The 19,714-nt window shown below is 39.1% G+C and overlaps 1 protein-coding gene across 3 annotated transcripts in view; it reads right to left on the reverse strand.

Moving 5' to 3' along the window:
- The window catches only part of SPTA1 (spectrin alpha, erythrocytic 1), a 63,768-nt gene extending 44,743 nt beyond the window's left edge, over positions 1-19,025 (reverse strand). For 2 of the 3 annotated variants that reach the window (XM_057746819.1, XM_057746810.1), the window contains exons 1-13: positions 17,358-17,594; positions 16,146-16,271; positions 12,836-12,976; positions 11,888-12,034; positions 9,321-9,454; positions 8,625-8,769; positions 6,668-6,822; positions 5,586-5,721; positions 5,383-5,484; positions 3,788-3,925; positions 3,084-3,194; positions 1,681-1,758; positions 1,386-1,541 (exon numbers count right to left, since the gene is read on the reverse strand). In XM_057746819.1, the coding sequence (XP_057602802.1) occupies positions 1,386-1,541; positions 1,681-1,758; positions 3,084-3,194; positions 3,788-3,925; positions 5,383-5,484; positions 5,586-5,721; positions 6,668-6,822; positions 8,625-8,769; positions 9,321-9,454; positions 11,888-12,034; positions 12,836-12,976; positions 16,146-16,271; positions 17,358-17,594 (1,806 nt within the window). Of the gene's footprint in view, positions 1-1,385; positions 1,542-1,680; positions 1,759-3,083; positions 3,195-3,787; positions 3,926-5,382; positions 5,485-5,585; positions 5,722-6,667; positions 6,823-8,624; positions 8,770-9,320; positions 9,455-11,887; positions 12,035-12,835; positions 12,977-16,145; positions 16,272-17,357; positions 17,598-18,777 lie in introns of those variants that run through there. The other variant, XM_057746800.1, reaches the window with a different exon arrangement.
- Between the last annotated feature and the right edge of the window lie 689 nt (positions 19,026-19,714).

The following is a 19,714-nucleotide window of genomic DNA, read 5'->3' on the forward strand; positions in this document are numbered from 1 at the left end:
TTAGAGGACTGGGGCGGGGAGGGTGGGGGGGACTCGAGATGGGGGGAGTCAAGGAAGGGAGGGAATACGGGGATATGTGTATAAAAACAGTTGATTGAACTTGGTGTACCCCCAAAAAATAATAAATAAATAAAATTTAAAAAAATAAAAAAAGGAAAGGAGACAAGGCTGTCCTAGTCCAAGTATAGAGCCAGAGGATACTTAGGAACCTGTGTGACCAATCCCGCCTCTATACAAATGGCAGACATAGTTAATCAACCCCTGAATCTATTTCTGTTGAGTCTGGATATAGCCTGAAGATCATTTTAAATATGACACCACATGCAAGCATTAACGATCGATCAGAGCTGTCATCAAAGACGGAGATTGTTTTCCATTCCTGTCCTAGTATATGAACCATCCATCCTTTTGTCCCATATAGAGGAGATCTGTTTACCCCACTCTACACTGGAACCATAACTCCTCTGGAGAACAGAAACATATAGTGCTGAGTTTTACAGAATGAAAGGTAAGATTAGATGCTAAGTTCTATAAGAAAAAGAATAAGAATAGAAGCATCACAGGTATACATTTAAGACTAAATGATATCTAGATAGTAAATACTGTGAATAGATATTGGCCTAGAAAGCAAGAGACTAATATTAGCCCTGATTGGAAATGTAAAACTTTGTGAGTATATATGTGTGTATGCATAAGAGTTTATATTGTGAGTGAAACATATGTGCTTTACACAACCCAAGGTAAAGAAGCCTATGTATGGCTCAGATAATTAAGGAATTTTTCAAAGTCACACAAACTAAAACAGGAGAGGGAGGGGATTCAGGCCCAGTTCTTACCTTCTCCAAAAAGAATTCATGCTTCTAACCCTTATGTTAAACTGCCTTCTAAGTAATTGGCTAACCTTGGGCAACTCACTTCACAATTCAGATCCCTGTAAAATAGGTTGGTCATCTGTAAAATAAGTTGTTCCTTTCCAGCTATAAAACTGTGTACATCTATATTACATCAAACCATTAGGTTACTTTTGAGTTCCAGGTGGCTTGAATGTACATTTTGATTAGACACAACACTTTCCTACTATAAGGGTACAGAGGGCAGCAGAAAAGGGGATAAGCAGCTACATAAGGAGAGTTCATCCCTTCCCTCATTCTGTTAAGGACCACTTGAAATTGTGCCAGAGAAAAGGACTGATGGGCAGCAGGGTATAGGAAAACTGGAACCTAGATGGATAGTCTTGGAGGAGTCATTGCCCTTCTCCGAGACTCTGTCTCTCCATCTATAAAATGAGGCTCACTAGCTGAACGCTATTGTCCTTCCAGTTCCAAGACTAATTCCATAAAATTAAGTCTTGATGAGTATGTCCAGGGTCTGAAAATCCTGCCTACCTTGTAATCTTCATCATCTGCCAACTTTTTCTTCTTGTTAATCCAGTTCTTTAGGTCATCTGAGTCCTGATACAGTCGCTGCAGAAGCAATGACTCCTCCAGCAATCTGCGTCGAGTGGCAGCCCTTTCACGCAAAGCATTCTGTCGGGCCAACAGCTGCAAAAACCATAAACAAACTCACTGTCAGTAAAATCAAATATGGGTACATGAGATTCACTGCGCCTATCATGCTCCAACACGTTCCCTGACCCCAGTGCACAGGCAGGCAGAGACACATCGGACACCTTGGACATACCCCATCCCGGATAGCAGCGATGTTCTCTGAATCATAGTGGTCATTACCAATCAGTTTGGTTGCAGTCTTGTCTAAGTTCTGAAAAAAAAAAAAAAAAAAGGAGTGGTTTTTCCCTTGGTGGCCACAGAGTAAGTGGCCACAGTTTGGCTAGGAAGGAGGAACGCTAGGAGGAAGAAAGACGATGTAGGAAGAGGACAAGTTTCAGGGTCAGAAAATCTAGATCCTACTTGTTTCCAAGTTGCATTTCAAAATGTAATAGGCAGGTTAATTACCTTCTCTATGCCACAATTTTTTTTTAATCTAGGTTATAGTAAATGAATCCTGATGTCACTATGAGGTCAATATCTGATCTATTCTTAAATTTTTAAGAGGAAGCTTTATTGATATAATAATATCCAATGCCCACCAGTCTCTATCTGTCTATATATCCACCCATCCATCCATCATATATCATATACACTTTTATCTACATCTATATCTCTAGCTGCATGGGGAATGGAGTCAGAAATTATAGACGTGAATTTCTACTCATATTCATTTATGAACTCCCAAAACTGCTAGTGCTCAGGATTAATTGATTGGGAATAGGAAAATGATCTAAAATAAACAGTAGCATTTTATAACAACAATTTATTTTACACTGTTAGCTTTTAGCAATGAAAATCAACTTAACAAGCATCCGGACTGGGGAGGACCATATTAAGCTCTGTATTGACTGAAGATTAGCGGGAAGACTTGGAATTCTGTTATTACTGTTGCTGCTGCTGCTGGTGGCATGCACACGTACACATTTAAAGCCAGCACTGCCCTGGGAGACGTGAAGTATGTGGGACAAATGAAGTCTTCCTCACACTTCTCTGAGACTTGCTTATGTACCGGCAAGTTTCTGTGACATTGTAATTTACAGTTCACAAGAAAACTATAGTAACATTAAATGAGAAACATGTAGATGAAGATATACAGGGAAAAATAGATACTACTTAGATAGCCAGATGGTAATAACCAAAACTAAATGGAGATATTACTGGAGAGGAAAAAACTAAAAAAGTAAATAATACATTCAAACTTTTAAGGTATGATTCTATATTAGATATGGATCCAATAGTTTCTATTTACACTGCAGAAAAAATAAGACAATCACACATTTCCTCAGAAAATATAAATGGCTCAAAAATCTTTAAAAAGTTTCTAAATATGCTTTGTGGAATAAAAAATGTGTTATAAAAACAGGTATGATTATTTTTCTAAAAAACGGGCATGATTATTTTTCTGGGTGCTTCTTCTTATAAGAATAAAAGAGAAATGTTATGTCTGATATTTATGAGTGATTCTAAGGATTAGTATTGTATGAGAGGATATATACAAACATGAAGGCAATGCCCAAACCAGGGCCCATTTCTTACTGTGATCTTCTCTTCCTGGGCTGTGAAGGCTTCCTCAAAGTCATCATGCTTCTGAAGAAGGGCTTCCACACTGCCCAAGGAGTTTCCCAAGTCCTCGTTTTCCAAGAAGGCCTACAGAAGACAGAAAGATACATCCCAGCTGTGCCTCACTGGTGAGAAACATTCCCTTTGGAATATCTCTGAGAAAAGGAGTGAGGAAGCAGGTGAGGGGAACGGAGAGCAAGGTGGGAATTAGCACAAAGTAGGAGAGGAGATAGAGACTAACCTTAAGCATCAGCAGCTTCAGAGTCCCTCCCCCATCTTCCCTTACATCTTGACCACCTTCGCTCTGTGTCTGAACCAACCAACCTAGGCCCTATTCTGAGATCTCTCATCCTCAAGAGGACCACTCCGCTCTGCCAGGAAATCTCTGGTTAACCTTGCCTGACTCGTCACATTGTCTCTCACGGATCCCTTGACAATCGGATATTCATTTTGCCTCATGTTCAGTGGAGCTTAAAGACTCTCTGCTTTGTACAGGGGTATCTTTCTGTGCCTTTGTCCACGAGGGAATGTCAAGAGCCTCACAGGGAGGGTCAATCTTCTCCTCCTTGTGGCTCACCCTCCAGATCCCAGGTGAACTGACGGGGGTGATAAGAGAGCTGAGAGTAGTAAATAAAGTGCAGGAGAAACGGTTTCTGGACACTCGCTGAGCCCTTCGTTACCTCTTGTCTACTCATCCAGCTGTCCACTTGCTCACTGTCGCGGTAGAAGAGGTGCAGGTCCAGGCACTGCTCGTACTGCTGCTGACGCTTCTCCCACAGTTCCAGCAGGGCGGCCCATTGGTGGGTGAGTGCCGTCATCTTTGGAAAGGAAGGGATGATGTGCCAGGAAGATATTAAATTAATTTACTTTATCCTGCACTCACTGAGCACCTAATAAAGGCAAGGCCTTTTGAAGGACACAGAAATGAAGAGGAAATGGGCTTTTCTCTTAAGGCTCCAACATGTAGTGTAGGAAAAATGGGATAAACACCATGACAGAGGTACATCACACTTAATATGTATAAATGAAGAAAAGATTAATTCTGATTGGAAGAACCAGGGAGTAGAAATATAGAAAGAATTGTATCAAAGATTTAAAGAGCAGTGAGGTGGGAATCAGGATTGTAGGAGGACATGATACTACAAGTAAGTAATTATTCTAAGTAATCATTAGATTATACAAAGTGTTTCAGAGAAAAAAATGCAGTGTCTAAAAAAGGTAGACATTTCATGAAATTCAAGTTCATAGGGTATTTAAATGATCAGATTGAGAAGTTTGCATTCTATTCCAAAAGCAAATAAGAACCATCACAGAGAAAGTGACATTCTCAAACTCATAAAAGCCTTTGTTTGTGCCCAAGCATCTGCCCAAGAAATTCCAGCTTATTAAAACAGCTGCTATGTTAACTCAAAAAGACAGTACAAATTTTCAGAATCCCAGAATAATAGGTAAGTTTTCAAGGATTTAGGGTCCCACTCTTCCTTTGGCAGAGAATAGTTAAAAATAAAAATCCATAGTATAATTTTCCCATAGAGTTCTTGATGAATTGAAAATATGGTCATCTCAACCTTTATCATATAGCACTGGGGTCTGTGCTTGGAATCTAAAGAGATGCAAAGAGCCTGCAAATCTTATTTCTGTTGTCATCCCAAGGAGTTCCTGTGACTCTGTGACTGGAACAAAATGTCTCAGGGATCAGGAGGTTTAGGTGAGCCCCTGGGATCTAGGCGGTTAGGTTGATGGCAAACCTGATTCTGCATTTAGTGGAATTCTGAGTGTTGAAAGCTTTCCTGCTGTTTAATGGAGATTTGAGAAACACAGATATAGGAAAATCAGTTTGATTTGAAGTTGTATAGAAGACAGAAGAAAGGGAGCCATGTGCCAGGAACCACGCTAGGTACCCAAAGATGAATAAGGTGCAATCTCAAGGAGTTCACAACCTAGAGATGAGTGTGGGAAAGTGATAGAACAGAGTACATGTGACAGGCAAGATGGTATGGAGGTTTCAGATTAGGTAGAAGGTAGGTGGTGAAATTAGGTATGTTGATGAAATAATGTCTCAGAGGTGAGGAAGCATACATCAAGTCCTGAGAATTTCAAATGCCTCAAATTAGCTAAAGCAACATACAAAGGAAGTGGTGTGATATTTGGGCCCTTATTAAAATGTTCATATGTCTTCTGTCTTCTTTCCTTTCAGAGATTATCACTTTAGTATGAGATTAAGTGAAGGCTAAATATGTAGCAAAATTTCATAAATTCTGTCAAACTAGATTACCTTAAGCAGAACTTCATCAGATTCTTCATGATGGGCATCCAGCAGGGCTTGACCAGTCTCATTAGCAGATAGAAATCGGTCATCATAAGAGTCAATCTCATTCTGTGGCCACAAGACAAAATGCCTTAAAATGCAGCAAGAAACCTTCTGGAGTTGTTGGCAATTTCCCTCTTCCATCTACTGGGGAGGCCTTTCCTCTCTACCTTATGCTGCTGATGCCTGTCCAGTAGGGCTTCCCCACCAGCCACATCTGTGGGCAGCTCATCAGCATTGATTAGAGCAGTCTTCTCCTCCATCCATCCTGAGAGCTCATCATAGTCAGATGAGAACCGCCGGTACCTGAGGGAAAGGTAAGGGAAAAGTCAGGGAAAAGGAACCAGATGCAAATGAACTTTGAACAAAGAGTCAGGGTTGGGTTGTGCTAAGATGTACAACATGAGCCTTGCCCTAATCCTACCCCTCCCATTCCTCTGATGTACTTCCTATTCCTTTAGTGGTGCAGGTTGTAAATCCTTCACTCCAGGTTGCATATTCCTAGGGCAGATGTGTCATTGTGTGATGGAGCACTTGGGCATGACATCTCCAAGGTCACAAAGTCACATCCCAGATGCACTTGAAGTAAAGAACTCACGAGGAGGCCAATAAATAAGTACAAAACATAAACAACAGGAAGCACCTTGTGATAAGGGACAGCTAGAGTTAGGGTTAGGAGTCCCCATGTATTTTAGTTCACGCTTCACCATGTCAGTAAAAACGAAAACTACAAACAAGTTTACCTATTCAAGAAATCAAAAGCTCACCAGTTCATTTTTAATCATATCAATAAGATAAACACTATCTCCTGGTGATTTAATAACTAATCAGAAAAATTAACTACTGAAATGATGTCCAGGTTTTTTTGTAAGCTGACCTACATTCAGGAAATAATTCTAGATTTATTTTGTGTTCTTCAGCTTGGGAAATTAATTCCTCAGCTAGCGCCAGGATTTTGACATGTTTCTTCAGCTACTTTTTCAGCTCCATGGACCACTTCACAGCTTCCTACAACTATACAGAGGAAGACAGAAAGGGTACAGGTGAAAGGAGGTGTCATGCTGAGGATTGTATCAGCCTGCAAAGGACTTCTCTTGGCAAATTAAAATTTCTTTTGCCTCTACGGAGTAGGCAGGAGGGCTGGGTCACTCAGTATTTTACTCCTTTCACTCTTTGATTTCTGCTTTTGATATTTTTTTATACTTTGACCCTGTAGAGATAGGTAAAGCAACAGAGAAGAAGGATTTCTCACCTATAAGAAGCCTGCAGCTTTTCATGTCTGCTGGTAGCCAAGGCGCGAATGTGCTCCCAGTTGGAGACCAGATCCTCCTTCATCTGCTGGATCTGAGCTGCATCTGAAGGATGGGAAAGCTTCAACTTGTCTGCTTTGGCACATAACTCCTTCACCTTTGGGATGAAAAAGAAACCTAGTATGTGAAGGTGGGTCACCTGTATGGTGATGGATGGCAACTTTGTAGTACATACGGATGTCTAATTATAATGCTGTACATCTGAAACTTATATAATTAAAAAAGAAAGAGAGAGAGAGAGAAAAGAAGAAAGAAAGAAAGAAAGAAAGAAAGAAAGAAAGAAAGAAAGAAAGAAAGAAAGAAAGAAAGAAAAAGAAAGAAAGAAAGAAAGAAAGAAAGAAAGAAAGAAAGAAAGAAAGAAAGAAGGAAGGAAGGAAGGAAGGAAGGAAGGAAGGAAGGAAGGAAGGAAGGAAGGAAGGAAGGAAAGAAAGAAAGAAAAATAGAAAGAAAGAAAGGAAGGAAGGAAGGAAAGAAGAAAAAGAAACCTAGGAGAAAGTCCAAGCATTCTGGTCATCCTGGCAAAGTTTTATAGGAGGGATGTAACATATGAATTAGAATAATTTATTTATTATTTATTTATTATAGAATAATTTATTTTACCATATGAATTAAAATAATTTATTAGTGCATTCATATTGATTTATTTATATTAATATACTCATGTAACTATATCAGCAGTAATAATTTACCAACCACTTTTTGTCTCTCTTTGTGCTAAGCACTTAAATATGCATTTTCTTGTTTTTTAGTCTTCCTTTAATAAAACTATGAGGCAGAAACTATTCTTGTTCCCCTTGTATGTGAAAACTGAGAGGTTGAGTATTTTATTTGCCCGAGCTCATTCAGCTAGTCAGTGTCAGAAGCAGTGTCTAGAAATACATCTGTCCTTCATTACCCTCTACACCAACTCCATAAATATTATTGTGGGAATCAGAAAAACATTTCTGCACAGGAAAATTTCTGCCAAGAAAATTCCAGGTATGCCATTTTGAGCACAATTCCTGAGGAGTAGGCTTACTAGGGCAAATTCCATGTGTTACCATTAGTCCTTCCACTGTACTCAGCTATAATTAGGTGTTGTCTAGGACTTGAGATTTCATTATCATTATTCATTAAATCATGGTATTTTATCATTTATAATTAGAAAAAAAAAAAGACCAAAGAGGAAAAATGAGGAAGAACAAAAGAAGTAGAATGGTGAAATCGTTTTTAGAAACTAGACCCAGGAACAGAGCTATGACTAAAGGATAGCAAGTAGGGATCTTCCTGTGGGCTGACTCCACTATAGAAGCTCAGGAGTAATTCGTTTAAGTCATGGTTAAAGTTGTAAGGGGAAGAAGTAAGAATGGGAGTCATTCAAGAATACAGGCTTGCTCCAAGTTCTAGTGTGCCTATGTCTCCTGTAGGTATAGGAACTGGGGTTTTCCAGCTTCCAGAAGAAAATCCAAAGATGGGTTTGGTGATGTGCTTTAAGTGTCTGAGTTTATTATGAAAGGGGAAGAAGAAATTTACTCCCTTTTCGACTAAGTGAAGGACAGAAAGAAAAGCAAGATTCAGCTCCAACAAGAGAAAGTATAGTTAGATAAAAGAAAAGACTCTCTGGCCACAGGGTACTGAGTGAGATTAGGAAACCATTCTTGAAGCTATCTATTTTGGTTTAAACTATGAAATATATTACAAAAGGTATTAGAGTATATAAAACATATATGTATATTTAAATAAAATAGGAGATAATCAAGATTCATGTACAAGTTATAAACTAGAATAAGGAGGTATATTCAAGTGGCCCAAAATTTCTCCGTCACTGAAATAATGAATTTACTGTGTCCTATGGAGATGAGATGAACACCAAATGCCTCTTCTAGCTCAAGGGATTAGCCATTTCTCCAACAGGCTTACCTTGTCATCCATGATTGCAAGACTCCTCTCAAGTGTCTTGTGAGCGTGAAACAGTGCCTCAGAGCTCACAAGGTCTTTGCCATAGTCATCAGAGGTGATCTGAGGCTCCTTCTCCTTTATCCACTGGATGGCTTCAGTCACATCCCTGCCAGACATCCCCATGAGCTCCAGCAAAGGAAGAAGGCAGGCATTCCAGGGCAAACAGCACAGCAAGGACCAGCCTAGCTCACCCAGTCAGAAATTACCCTATCTTCCCACACACTAGCAAAAAGAGTAATGTAAAGAGTTCTTGCTTTTAATGGTTTCCCTTGAGATATAGAGACCTGGGCATCCTGACAGCTGAGCCTCCAGATATACTTCCCATACCTGGGTCAGCTCTTCACGAATGTCCTTCTTCTTCCCAACTTCATTCTCCATTCCCTTCCGATTCTTAACATATTTTTGTCCCTGCATAGCTTCCATCACTAACTTATCAGTGCTATTTGTATTGCTTTAACTTCTATTCGACACATACTTGGCTATAGAGTGGTTCACAACTTTCTTAACTGCTCTCTCCCTTGCAGTCTTAAAGGCAAGCACATGATTTTCTTTGGTTCAAGGTATTGGCCACTAATCACTAACAGGAGACAGAGGCAAACACAAGTAACAAGTATGGTGTTATTGCAGTTTCCTACAGTTCAGTGGTGAGACTCCTACCTTTTGAATCGCTGGAGGTCTGCAGCACTGGACAGATTTTCCTGTCGTTGCAGAGCCAGACCGTGGAGGCGCTCCCAGGCTGCGTTCACCTCCTCCTGCTTTGACTGAATCAAGGGCAGCTCAGGATGATGTTCCTGTGGGAGAAAGTCAGTGCTGAACTAATGCAAAAAATTGTTTAAATGCTTCTTATTTCACACGGGTCCATACTTTGTCAGAAGTGGAGAGTGGCCATTTAGCCAGATATTGCACTTCACCTTAGCCCTTCTCCCTAACTCTTACTTGATCCACACCACCAAAATCTAGAACACCAAACCTCCAGATGTATCTTTTGCCCACAGCTCCAGATTAACCTACTAACACAGTGTGCCTAACTTCATTGTTTTCAAAACTCCATCATGTTGATGCCTGCTAACTCCCCTCAAGATCCTGGAAACCAAGGAAAAGAAGAGAAAATTCCCTTTGTGAAATCTGACATAATTTTTCAAAACTCTAATACTGTGGGTCTTGGCTCTTTTGGGATCCTGGCACCTTTGAGAATCTAATGAGAGCTATTCCCCTCTTCCCAGAATTATACAGACATACAGAGAAATTTAATTTTTCAGAAAGCTTCATATTTTTTTTGCAGACTAACTGAAGCAATGAGACTTATGAACACTAGATTAAGCTAGCAGCATCAGCCCATTTTGATACTTGGCAATTTTGAGTAGTTCCCAAATGCCCAAGTCTCCCTACTCCTCCTATCCCTGCTTATTCTCATTTCCATTTCTCTTTCGAAGCCTCTTCAGACAGAATTTCCTACTTCTCCTTCCTTGCTTACAAGTAGAAATGATATTCTATGAGCCCCAGCACTTAGGCCTCAAGAGGCCTTTCGGCTTCTGTCGTTACCTTCTTGGAACATGTAGAAAAAGCATGATCTACTGAAAGATGAGAGAGCGTATGGAGTAAACCTTCATTTTCTTTGCCAAATCCCCAGACATGGGAGTAAGGCCATTTTAGACCCTCCACTCCAACTGAGTCGCTGTATAACTGCAATTACTTAAGAATACCAGGTGAGACCAAGAGAACAGCCCAGCTGAGCAGCTGAATCACTGAATCATGAATCAGTGAATTATGAAAAAAATAGTTTGCTATTTTACGTTTTGTGGTAGTTTCGTAGATACTAATAGATAGTTAAAAAATTTCCACAATAAGAAAAAGGTGATAAAGGAGAAAATTTAGGGACTGCAGGAAATGTGGCCTGGAAAAAAATTTGAGAAATAGGTTATTTTCCCTACTCCACTACCCATTCATCCTGAAATCTTGGTTATATTAACACAGAAACATCATTCCCATTATAGAGTTTCAGTGATAATGAAACCTTAAATGGAAAAGCACGATAGCTAACTGTTGTAGTTTCTAATTCTTTCACGTACATATACGAGTGGGAGTCAAAAATTATCTGCACTCCGGTGGTAGAATTTATTTTAATAACTTTTAGAAAAGATAAGGACATTATTTTTTGACATAATCTCTTTGCTTTTCAATACACTTTGTCCATCTGTCAACAAGCTTTCGTATTCCCTTATTAAAAAATGTTTTAGGCTGAGCTTAGAGCAATGAATGCACCACTGCCTTCATTTCTTCATCAGAAGTGAATCTTCATCCTCGTAGGGCTGCTTTCAGGGGACCAAACAGGTGAAAGTCTGATGGAGCAAGATCAGGAAAATAGGGAGGATGCTTTAACACCTCAAAACAAAGTTTTTGCTGAGTGTCAACAGTGTGGGCAGAAGTGTGCAGATGTATACACCCTAACACCACAAAAAATGAATCAGTGCACACTGCTGTTCTTTTGTGCAGATCACAAGTGGGGCATCCATTTTTGCTCACACTGCAGTTACAAATGAACTGATGTAGCATGTTCACACCTGCACAGCAGTGACTGGGGAGACAGTAGCCTTGAACGGAAAGTGCTGATAAGACAGTGCAGCCAACAGAAGTTTTAATATACCCAGAGTGTGGATAATTTTTGACTCACCCTCGTAAAATAAGACTGATTTCCCAGTTCTTACATATGTTAGGGTAATTTATTCACACACCGAGTATCTGTATGCTCAGAAATTGAAAGCTTATTTAAGCACTTTCTTAAGTAAATGAAGGTAAATCTGCCTCCTTTTCCTTCCCCCACCACACACAAAAAATTAGTTTAATGATATTGTACATATTATGATAGCCCACCATTGTTTTATCTTCTTTGCCACATTATTCTGGTTCTTCTTCATGAAGAAAGAGTGCTTCGTAGACTTGAGAAATCGATGTCCTGCACAGTGCAGGAGTAACCCCATTGTGGATTGAATTCCTTTCCATAAACACACACACACTCACTCACTCACACCTCCATTTCTGAGGACAGGCAAGGGATATATTCAGAAAGAAGAGGAAACTGCCCTGGGCATGTTGCTCCAGGGACCAGCATACCTCTGGTTTCTCACAATGTCCTGTATCTTTCATGCCCCATCTACTAATGGCCAGACATTCTTCTTGAATATCAGTACCCTTTCCCTGATTGGCTCTGTTTTTCCCCACCTCACCTCTGCACACTCATTGGCATATTGGTTCACTCCATTCACTCTCTCCTCTCGAACTGTCAGATCCGCTTGGAACTCTTCAAACTTCTTATGCAGAATCTCTGTGCGCTCCCAGTCTTCACCCAGCTCCACTGATCTCACTATAGCCTCCTGTAGACACAGAAAAGCCTATTAAGTCACCCACCAATGTTTAGAAATTCCTGCAGGTCAAATACCCCAAACCTTTGCTTACATCCCAGGATAACTCAGAAGGAGGTACTGGTAGAACCTGGGAGAACTGCTTCAGGAAAGAGGCAGAAGCAGGAGTATATTTTCTGAGGTGGCATTATGGCCCAGGGGACCGTGGTCTTTAGGGTAATTCTTTGGAGAGATCAAGGACATTGTTGGCAAAAGTCCCCGGAACACCCTTTTTATGTTTTGGAACATGAAAAAAAAACTCATCTTGGTTCTACTCAATTCAACATACTGAGGATTTACAGAAGTATTGTAAGCAAGCTAAGCACGTGCTTGTGAAAATGTTCAGTCTTAATCATAGGATTATTCTTTAAGTATGTAGAAAATAGAAACCTCCCTAGTTATAGGTACTGAGAGACAGCGGATTAGGAAAAGAGCTGGCAATGCTCTCAGTTGGACCCAGAGTAAGAGCGAAAATCTAGGTGAAGGCTCATGGAAGGTAGAAGGGGGATACTCCTAGATCATCCTTCGATGCACAGTTTTTGTGGAAGTCTTGCCATCTTCATATTCAGATTCATGTCTTTTGACGTATCCCCCTACAATGTTAACTACCTACAGAATACCCCTAAATCTGTGCCAGCATTCCTCTTTCTTCCAAGGAGCTAAGCCCAGGAACAGACATCCTGGCTTCTTTATGAAAGGCCTGCATTAAATTGCTATGGGATGTCTGGGGCAGACAGATGGGACGTCCTATATGCCTACTGTTCGGTCCTATACCTTGTCTCCAATCCACTCCAAGATGTCATCACACTCCTGTAAGTACTGCTGGAGCTTCAGGGCCCGCAGCAGCAGGCCGCCCTTCTCCCGAGTCAGCTCCAGCAGCAGGTCCCACAGGCGTCTCAGTTCCTCCAGAAGGGCCTTTGGGAAAAGTAAAACCACTCAGGCACAGTACCTGCTGTGGAGCAGCGGGTATAGACCAGAGACCTGTGCAGAGAGGGACCTGGATAAAAATCCCTCCTGCCATTCACTTGGGCATTATTACTCAACAAATATTTAAAGGAGGCGATAGCACATGTATGGGAATAGCAATTAAACCATATGATCTTCCATAAGAGAAAAAAATTAATAATATTTTGGGGTTTTAGAGAAGGAAGTGATTACAAACAATAAGACAGGATAGAATAAGAATTCATGAAAGAGTGCTCATCTGAATTAGACCTTGAGGGATAGATACAATTTTGATAGGTAGACAATGGGCAGAGGGTGTTCAAAGTACTAACAAAGGCACAGAAGAAATTTAGCATGGACTGTTTGCCAGAAAGGATAAGAGTTACAATTTTTTTCTGACTTTTAAGGAAATAGTGGCACCAAAACAGCAAGAGAACTTAAGACTACGTAGTTGAGGGCTCTAATGCTAGGTTACTTTAGAAGACCAGGTTTTACATATATTGTAAAATTGAAGGCATCATCCATGTTACTTCTTCAAGAGTCTTGTATTTTCCACTGCTTCATGACTCTAAGGTAACATATAGCATGCAGACCACATTTATCCCTGAATCCTGCAGGATACAGACTGATATAGCCCCAGTGATTCTGATAGATGTGAAGATGTTTCAAACATTTCTCAAATATTTTAATTATGTGAGGGATTGTTTTTTGTGTAAATTACAGGAAATGATTTCTATCTTATAACAATAAATACATTTTGACATTTTCTTGTTACAGCATCTTCTTTCTATTAAGGTTTATTCTGGTTAATTTCTGTATCACCTGACCATGTTTTGTTGATAATAAAGTGAACTAGAATTTGTATGCTAAATGTAGAAAGACAGCACCAATTTTTATTTTTTATTTTTTTAATTTTTTTTATAACTTTTATTGATATACAGTTAACAGACAATAAATAGCATATATTTAGAGTGTACAATTTGGTATCCCAATCTCCCAGTCATCCCCCCCAGCCCTCCCCGCTTTCCCCACTTGGTGTCCATGTGTTTGTTCTCTACATCTGTGTCTCTATTTTGTCCTTTCTTGTCTCTTGTAACATTTTTTTATTTTAAAGTCTATTTTATCGGATATGAGTATTGCTACTCCAGCTTTCTTTTGATTTTCTTTTGCAAGGAATATCTTTTTCCATCCCCTCACTTTCAGTCTGTATGTTTCCCTAGGTCTGAAGTGGATCTCTTGTAGACAGCCTATATATGGGTCTTGTTTTTGTATCCATTCAGCCAGTCTGTGTCTTTTCGTTGGTGCATTTAGTCCATTTACATTCAAGGTAATTATCGATATGTATGTTCCTATTACCATTTTCTCAATTGTTTTGTTTTTGTTTTTGGAGGCCCTATCTTCTCTTATGTTTCCTGCTTAGAGAAGTTCCTTTAGCATTTGTTGTAGGGCTTGGTGGTGCTGAATTCTCTTAGCTGTTGCTTGTCTGTAAAGCTTTTGATTTCTCTGTCGAATCTGAATGAGATCCTTGCTGGGTAGAGTATTCTTGGTTGTGGGTTCTTTTCTTTCATCACCTGAAATATATAATGCCACTCCCTTCTGGCTTGCAGAGTTTCTGCTAAGAAATCATCTGTTACCCTTATGGGAGTTCCTTTGTATGTTATTTGTCGTTTTTCCCTTGCTGCTTTTAATAACTTTTCTCTGTCTTTAATTTTTGTCAATTTGACTACTATATGTCTTGGCGTGTTTCTCCTTGGGTTTATCCTGCCTGGGACTCTGTGCACTTCCTGAACTTGGGCAGCTATTTCCTTTCCCATGTTAGGGAAGCTTTCAGCTATAATCTCTTCCAAGATTGTCTCAGGTCCTTTCTCTCTCTCTTCTCCTTCTGGGACCCCTATAATGCGAATGTTGGTGCGTTTAACATTATTTCAGAGATCTCTTAGGCTGTCTTCAGCTCTTTTCATTCTTTTCTCTTTATTATTTTCTGCATCAATGATTATCACCATTCTGTCTTCTAGGTCACTTATTCGCCCTTCTGCCTCAGTTAATCTGCTATTTGTTTCTTCTAGTGTATTTTTCATTTCAGTTATTGTGTTGCATATCTCTGTTTGTTTGCTCTTTAATTCTTCTAGGTCTTTGGTAAACTTTTCGATCTTGGCATACAGTCTTTTTTTCAAAGTCCTGGATCATCTTCACCATTATTATTCTGAATTCTTTTTCTGGAAGGGTGCCTATCTCCTCTTCATTTAGTTGTTTTTCTTGGGTTTTATCCTGTCCCTTCATCTGGTATGAAGTTCTCTGCTTTTTCATTTTCTCTATCTTTCTGTGGCTGTGGTTTTCAGTTCCACAAGACGAAATACTGCTGACACTGCTTGATGCTGCTGTCTGCCCTCTTGTGGAGGAAGCTCACCAATTTTTAAATATAACACAAAGGTTTTTGACAATTTAAAAAATACTTAAACAGTAAAAAAAAAAACACTTATACAAAAAAGAACCTGAATTGACTCTATCAACACAAACATGTTGGAAGAGTATATGAATTAAATCAGAAAAAAGCTGATACAATAATAATGGGTTCCTTAGTGGTGATGACCTTCAGTATTCAGAGTTCAGGGAAGACAAGTGATTTTAGGAGGTTTTTCTTTTTTCCAAAAAGAACAGAAGAGAGGGTCTGGAGAACTACATTAGTAGTCATAGCATGTGGGCTCTGAAGAGAAAGAGGCATCATAGAGAAAGAGAGAAAGATTTCAGAGAAGATTCAAAGAAAGAGCATCCCTTGTTTAGAGAGTTTAAGGGACAAGGAATCTGAAGCTAGAAGAATTAATTAGAAAGGACATCTGGAAAAGCCAACATATCTGGGTTGAAGTGGGCTTGATCTTGAGGCAACTTATCCTGCCATGGCATAAGGAGGAATGTGACAGTATTCAGTGACAGCTTTGTAACAGAGCTGCTCTCCCCACTCCGAGGAACACTAGGGCATCCCATTATTTTTTCCTGTCCCAACCCAAGTAAAAGATAAAAGGCAGTGTCATGGTTCCAAGCCAGTTATATCAAGGTTTATACCTGTTGTAATCAATTAAAAACTCTGATAATATAATCAACAATTAGAAATATCTCTCACAGAGCCCTACCATACTTTTACCTTGGTGTCCTCATGGGCAAAATGTCCCTCAGGAAATCGATCTTTCCTCATTTCTTCCAGATCAGGAATGGCCCTTGATTTTGCTTGCATCTCTGCTTCCAGGGATGCATGCTTCTGATATTTCCCCTGAAGATTAGAAATCAGAGTTTATGGCTAACGCAGCCTAGTCTCCCTGGACCGAAAGGTCCTTTAATTCCTCTTCTTTCTTGCAGGCAGAATTACTTGTTTCCCCACCTAGATTAAGTGATAACCTATGACCATAGCTGGAGCAGTCCTATCCTAAAAGAAGTGGTCGTGGTACAACCAATGCACATAGGTTTTCAAAGAGTCCCAGACTCAATGTCCAGGACCATAGCGGAAGTTTTTTCCTAGTCCCCACTGCCTTTGGGGAATTTCCAGTAAATGTTATTTTAAAGTCTCAATTGCCTTCTGTGGAAATGAAACAATGTAACACAGAGTTTTTCCTCTTCAGAAAAGGGAACTAAATGCTACTGAAAGTAGTGAGCAATGAGGAAGAGAATAATGACAGCAATGGCTTTTTTTTTTAACTGAGAGATTTCTGCATGCCACGTTATGCTCTTGTCGTATATAAATTGACCCATTTAATAGATAACACTTTGTTCTTGTTTCAGGTGCTTCCTCTCCAATATCCATTGTACATTTTAGGCATGCAAGCCCTTCTTCTGATCCTGACTATGCCTCATTCCCTAATATTGTACAAGTAAGAGTGGGAGCTTCCACCAAACCTGTCCACCTGAGACCTTTCATTTGGACTTAAAAAGAGGCATGAACAACCATTTGGGAAAAAACTCGGATTAAATCATATCTTTTTGAGGAGAGCAAAGAGCAGTTATTTCAGAAACATTGATGTCTCTTCACCTCAATTCCATCCTTAAAGTCACCAAATATTGAAATCACATAGTGTACCACAAATTCTTTGAATTCTCAGTGTTTTGCCCATGGCTTAACTTCAGATCAATATTACATTTATAAAATATTATCTAGAATGAGTTTCCTTTGTAAATAAGACACTGAGGCTTAAGGAGTTGAAAGACATGGGCTATTTACAGACAGAATGACAGTCCCCAAAGTCTAATCTTTCCATTGCATCATTCCTCTACAGTTTACCAGATGTACGCCTAAATTATAAGAATGTTTCCCTCCCTAGAGATCTTAGAGTCTACTCTGAAGAAGTCAATGAAAGTGAATGACCTGTAAGTTAGTTGGGTCTTCATAGCTTTTATCCTCTGCAATCTTGATTTTCTCCATGATCCATTTCTCAAGGTCATCTGCATCTCGTATGAAAACCCGGTAGTAATAGGACTCTTGAAGCTTCTGACCCCTCTCAGCAACCAGTTCCTTGAACCTCTGGTACCGGGTCAGCACCTCCTGCCGCCTCTCCTGGATCTCTTCCGCTGTTTCCAGCACCTTTGGCCCACCACTCTCCATAGCCTGCAAGTTAAAAAGCTTCTACCTGTTGCTGGTTCTCAAGTCTCTTGTGTACTGCCCTTTTATGTATCTCAAGGCATTTACTCATGTTGGACTTAAGTTCAGATATCTTTAAGCCTATAAAAGCCCATTTTTAGAAAGGCTATAGTACACATATAATTTTAACCACATACAGCTACAACTTAGGCTAATAATTCTTGGTAATTCAGAACATTTTTCCAACTTTTCACACAAACATGTGCCAACATTAATAAACTTAATAAAGTTCTATAAACACTTATTATTGGACTGATAATCAAAGACAAGTTTAAATGAGCCAAATAACAGAGTTTCAGATAGATAAGAAAGAAATATAATTTTGTTGCCTTCAAAGGCTGACAAGGTGTTAACGTGTACTGATCACGATGTATTTAATTTAATGAATAAATAAAAATGGCTTGCAATTAATTTGATGAATGATATACCCCAATGTTTGAAAAGATTGTATTCCTCTTACAGAAAAATATAACAATATATTTTTTACTCTTTTCATTTGCTTTATTCTTAACACTACAGATCAAAAGTTTGGCACATTTGCAACCTAATTATCACAAATTTTCAAATTATTAGCATCTTAGTAATTGGCTTTTTCAATATAAAACATTGCATTATTACCAAACAACATAAAATATTATTTTCCTATAGTGGGATCCAACCTCTTTGTGACAACATCCAGCAAAATCTCCATAGGATCCACCTGTATTCACGTGGATATAAGCACAGTTTTTCCTGGCTTATTTCAGCTAAAACATTCAATATAAGGTTTAAATCATTGTCTCCTTTTCCTATACAGAATTGCTATTCTGTACTTGGCCTTTGCTAGTTTGGCTATAGAATTATATCCTTCTGTGGAGGCTCAGACCTTTATTATAGGTCATTTTGCTCCAAGCTGCTAGGTTGTTGTCCACATGAACCCACATAAACAGGACACTGCTGGATTTTGGTGCTGTCTCGTCAAAGCACAAGGTCATTGTTTAAAGTGAGATATTCATAAAAAGAAGAGTTAAAATTGAACTTATTTGCTTCCTAAGAATCAAGAAACAATTTTTGCTGATCCTGTCAAAGATAGTACAGAAAGGTCAAAGGAGACAGCTTTCGTAATTATATAGGTGACACATTGTAGTGTAAAGAATTCTGTACTCACGGTTTCCTTTGGAAAGTGTCACGCTTTTCCTAAAGGCCAAGAATCTGTCAAAATAAAATGTATTCAAAAGGCAGAGAGAGAGACAAAGATAGAGAAAGAAATAGAAACAATTCACATGTAATTGTCTAGTCTAATTCAGACAGAAATGAGAGAGATGTGACATATGTGGCAAGACAAAGAAAAAAAAATAGCCCCTTACTTAGGCCAGAATCCCGCCAGCTACAATCTACACTATCTTCAGGAGACAGGTTCAGCTGAGGCAGCTGGTAATGTTCACAGATGCTGGGTGACTCAGCGGTTTGGGGGGACTGTGGCTTTCAAAATTTTTCAACAGGATTTTATAAAAAATGAAAGCAAATTTTTTAGTTGAAAAATTAGAAATTATATCTGAGAATTATGTCAGGAAGGAATTATGGGTTGCCCATTCTTCATACTCTGTGAAGAACTACAAGAACTCAGGGCATATATAGGTTCTTGTTCCAACCTACCTCTAGGAAATACAAATAATAACTCCATCAAAACCCAACTACAGATTTTTAACAGGCTTTAAGCAACAAAACATCCTAATTCTTGCTGTAGATCCTTTGTCAAAAGAGGAAGAAAATTTTATTCCTGGCCTCACAGATTGGGTTTTTAAAAATCTGATTTAGCCTTACCCTTAATCATTTAAATAAAATGAACAAAGGAAGTAAGATATAGGCTTGTTTATTGTATTTTTGTGAAACAAAAATTAGGATACCTCATTTGACAAACTAATGAAGTCATAAAATATTTGAAAATGGGACAGAATTCAAAACTGTGAGATAAAATTCACCCTATTTTATGCATTATTTTTAATGGAGAGAAAAGAAAGCAGAAATTCTTCTCCAAACACATAGTTCTTTTAAGCAACTTTACAAAAATGAAACAAACCAAAAGAAAATAGTGGGATGGTTTC

Source organism: Hippopotamus amphibius, chromosome 1 (genome assembly GCF_030028045.1).
Source record: "Hippopotamus amphibius kiboko isolate mHipAmp2 chromosome 1, mHipAmp2.hap2, whole genome shotgun sequence".
NCBI lineage: Eukaryota > Metazoa > Chordata > Mammalia > Artiodactyla > Hippopotamidae > Hippopotamus > Hippopotamus amphibius.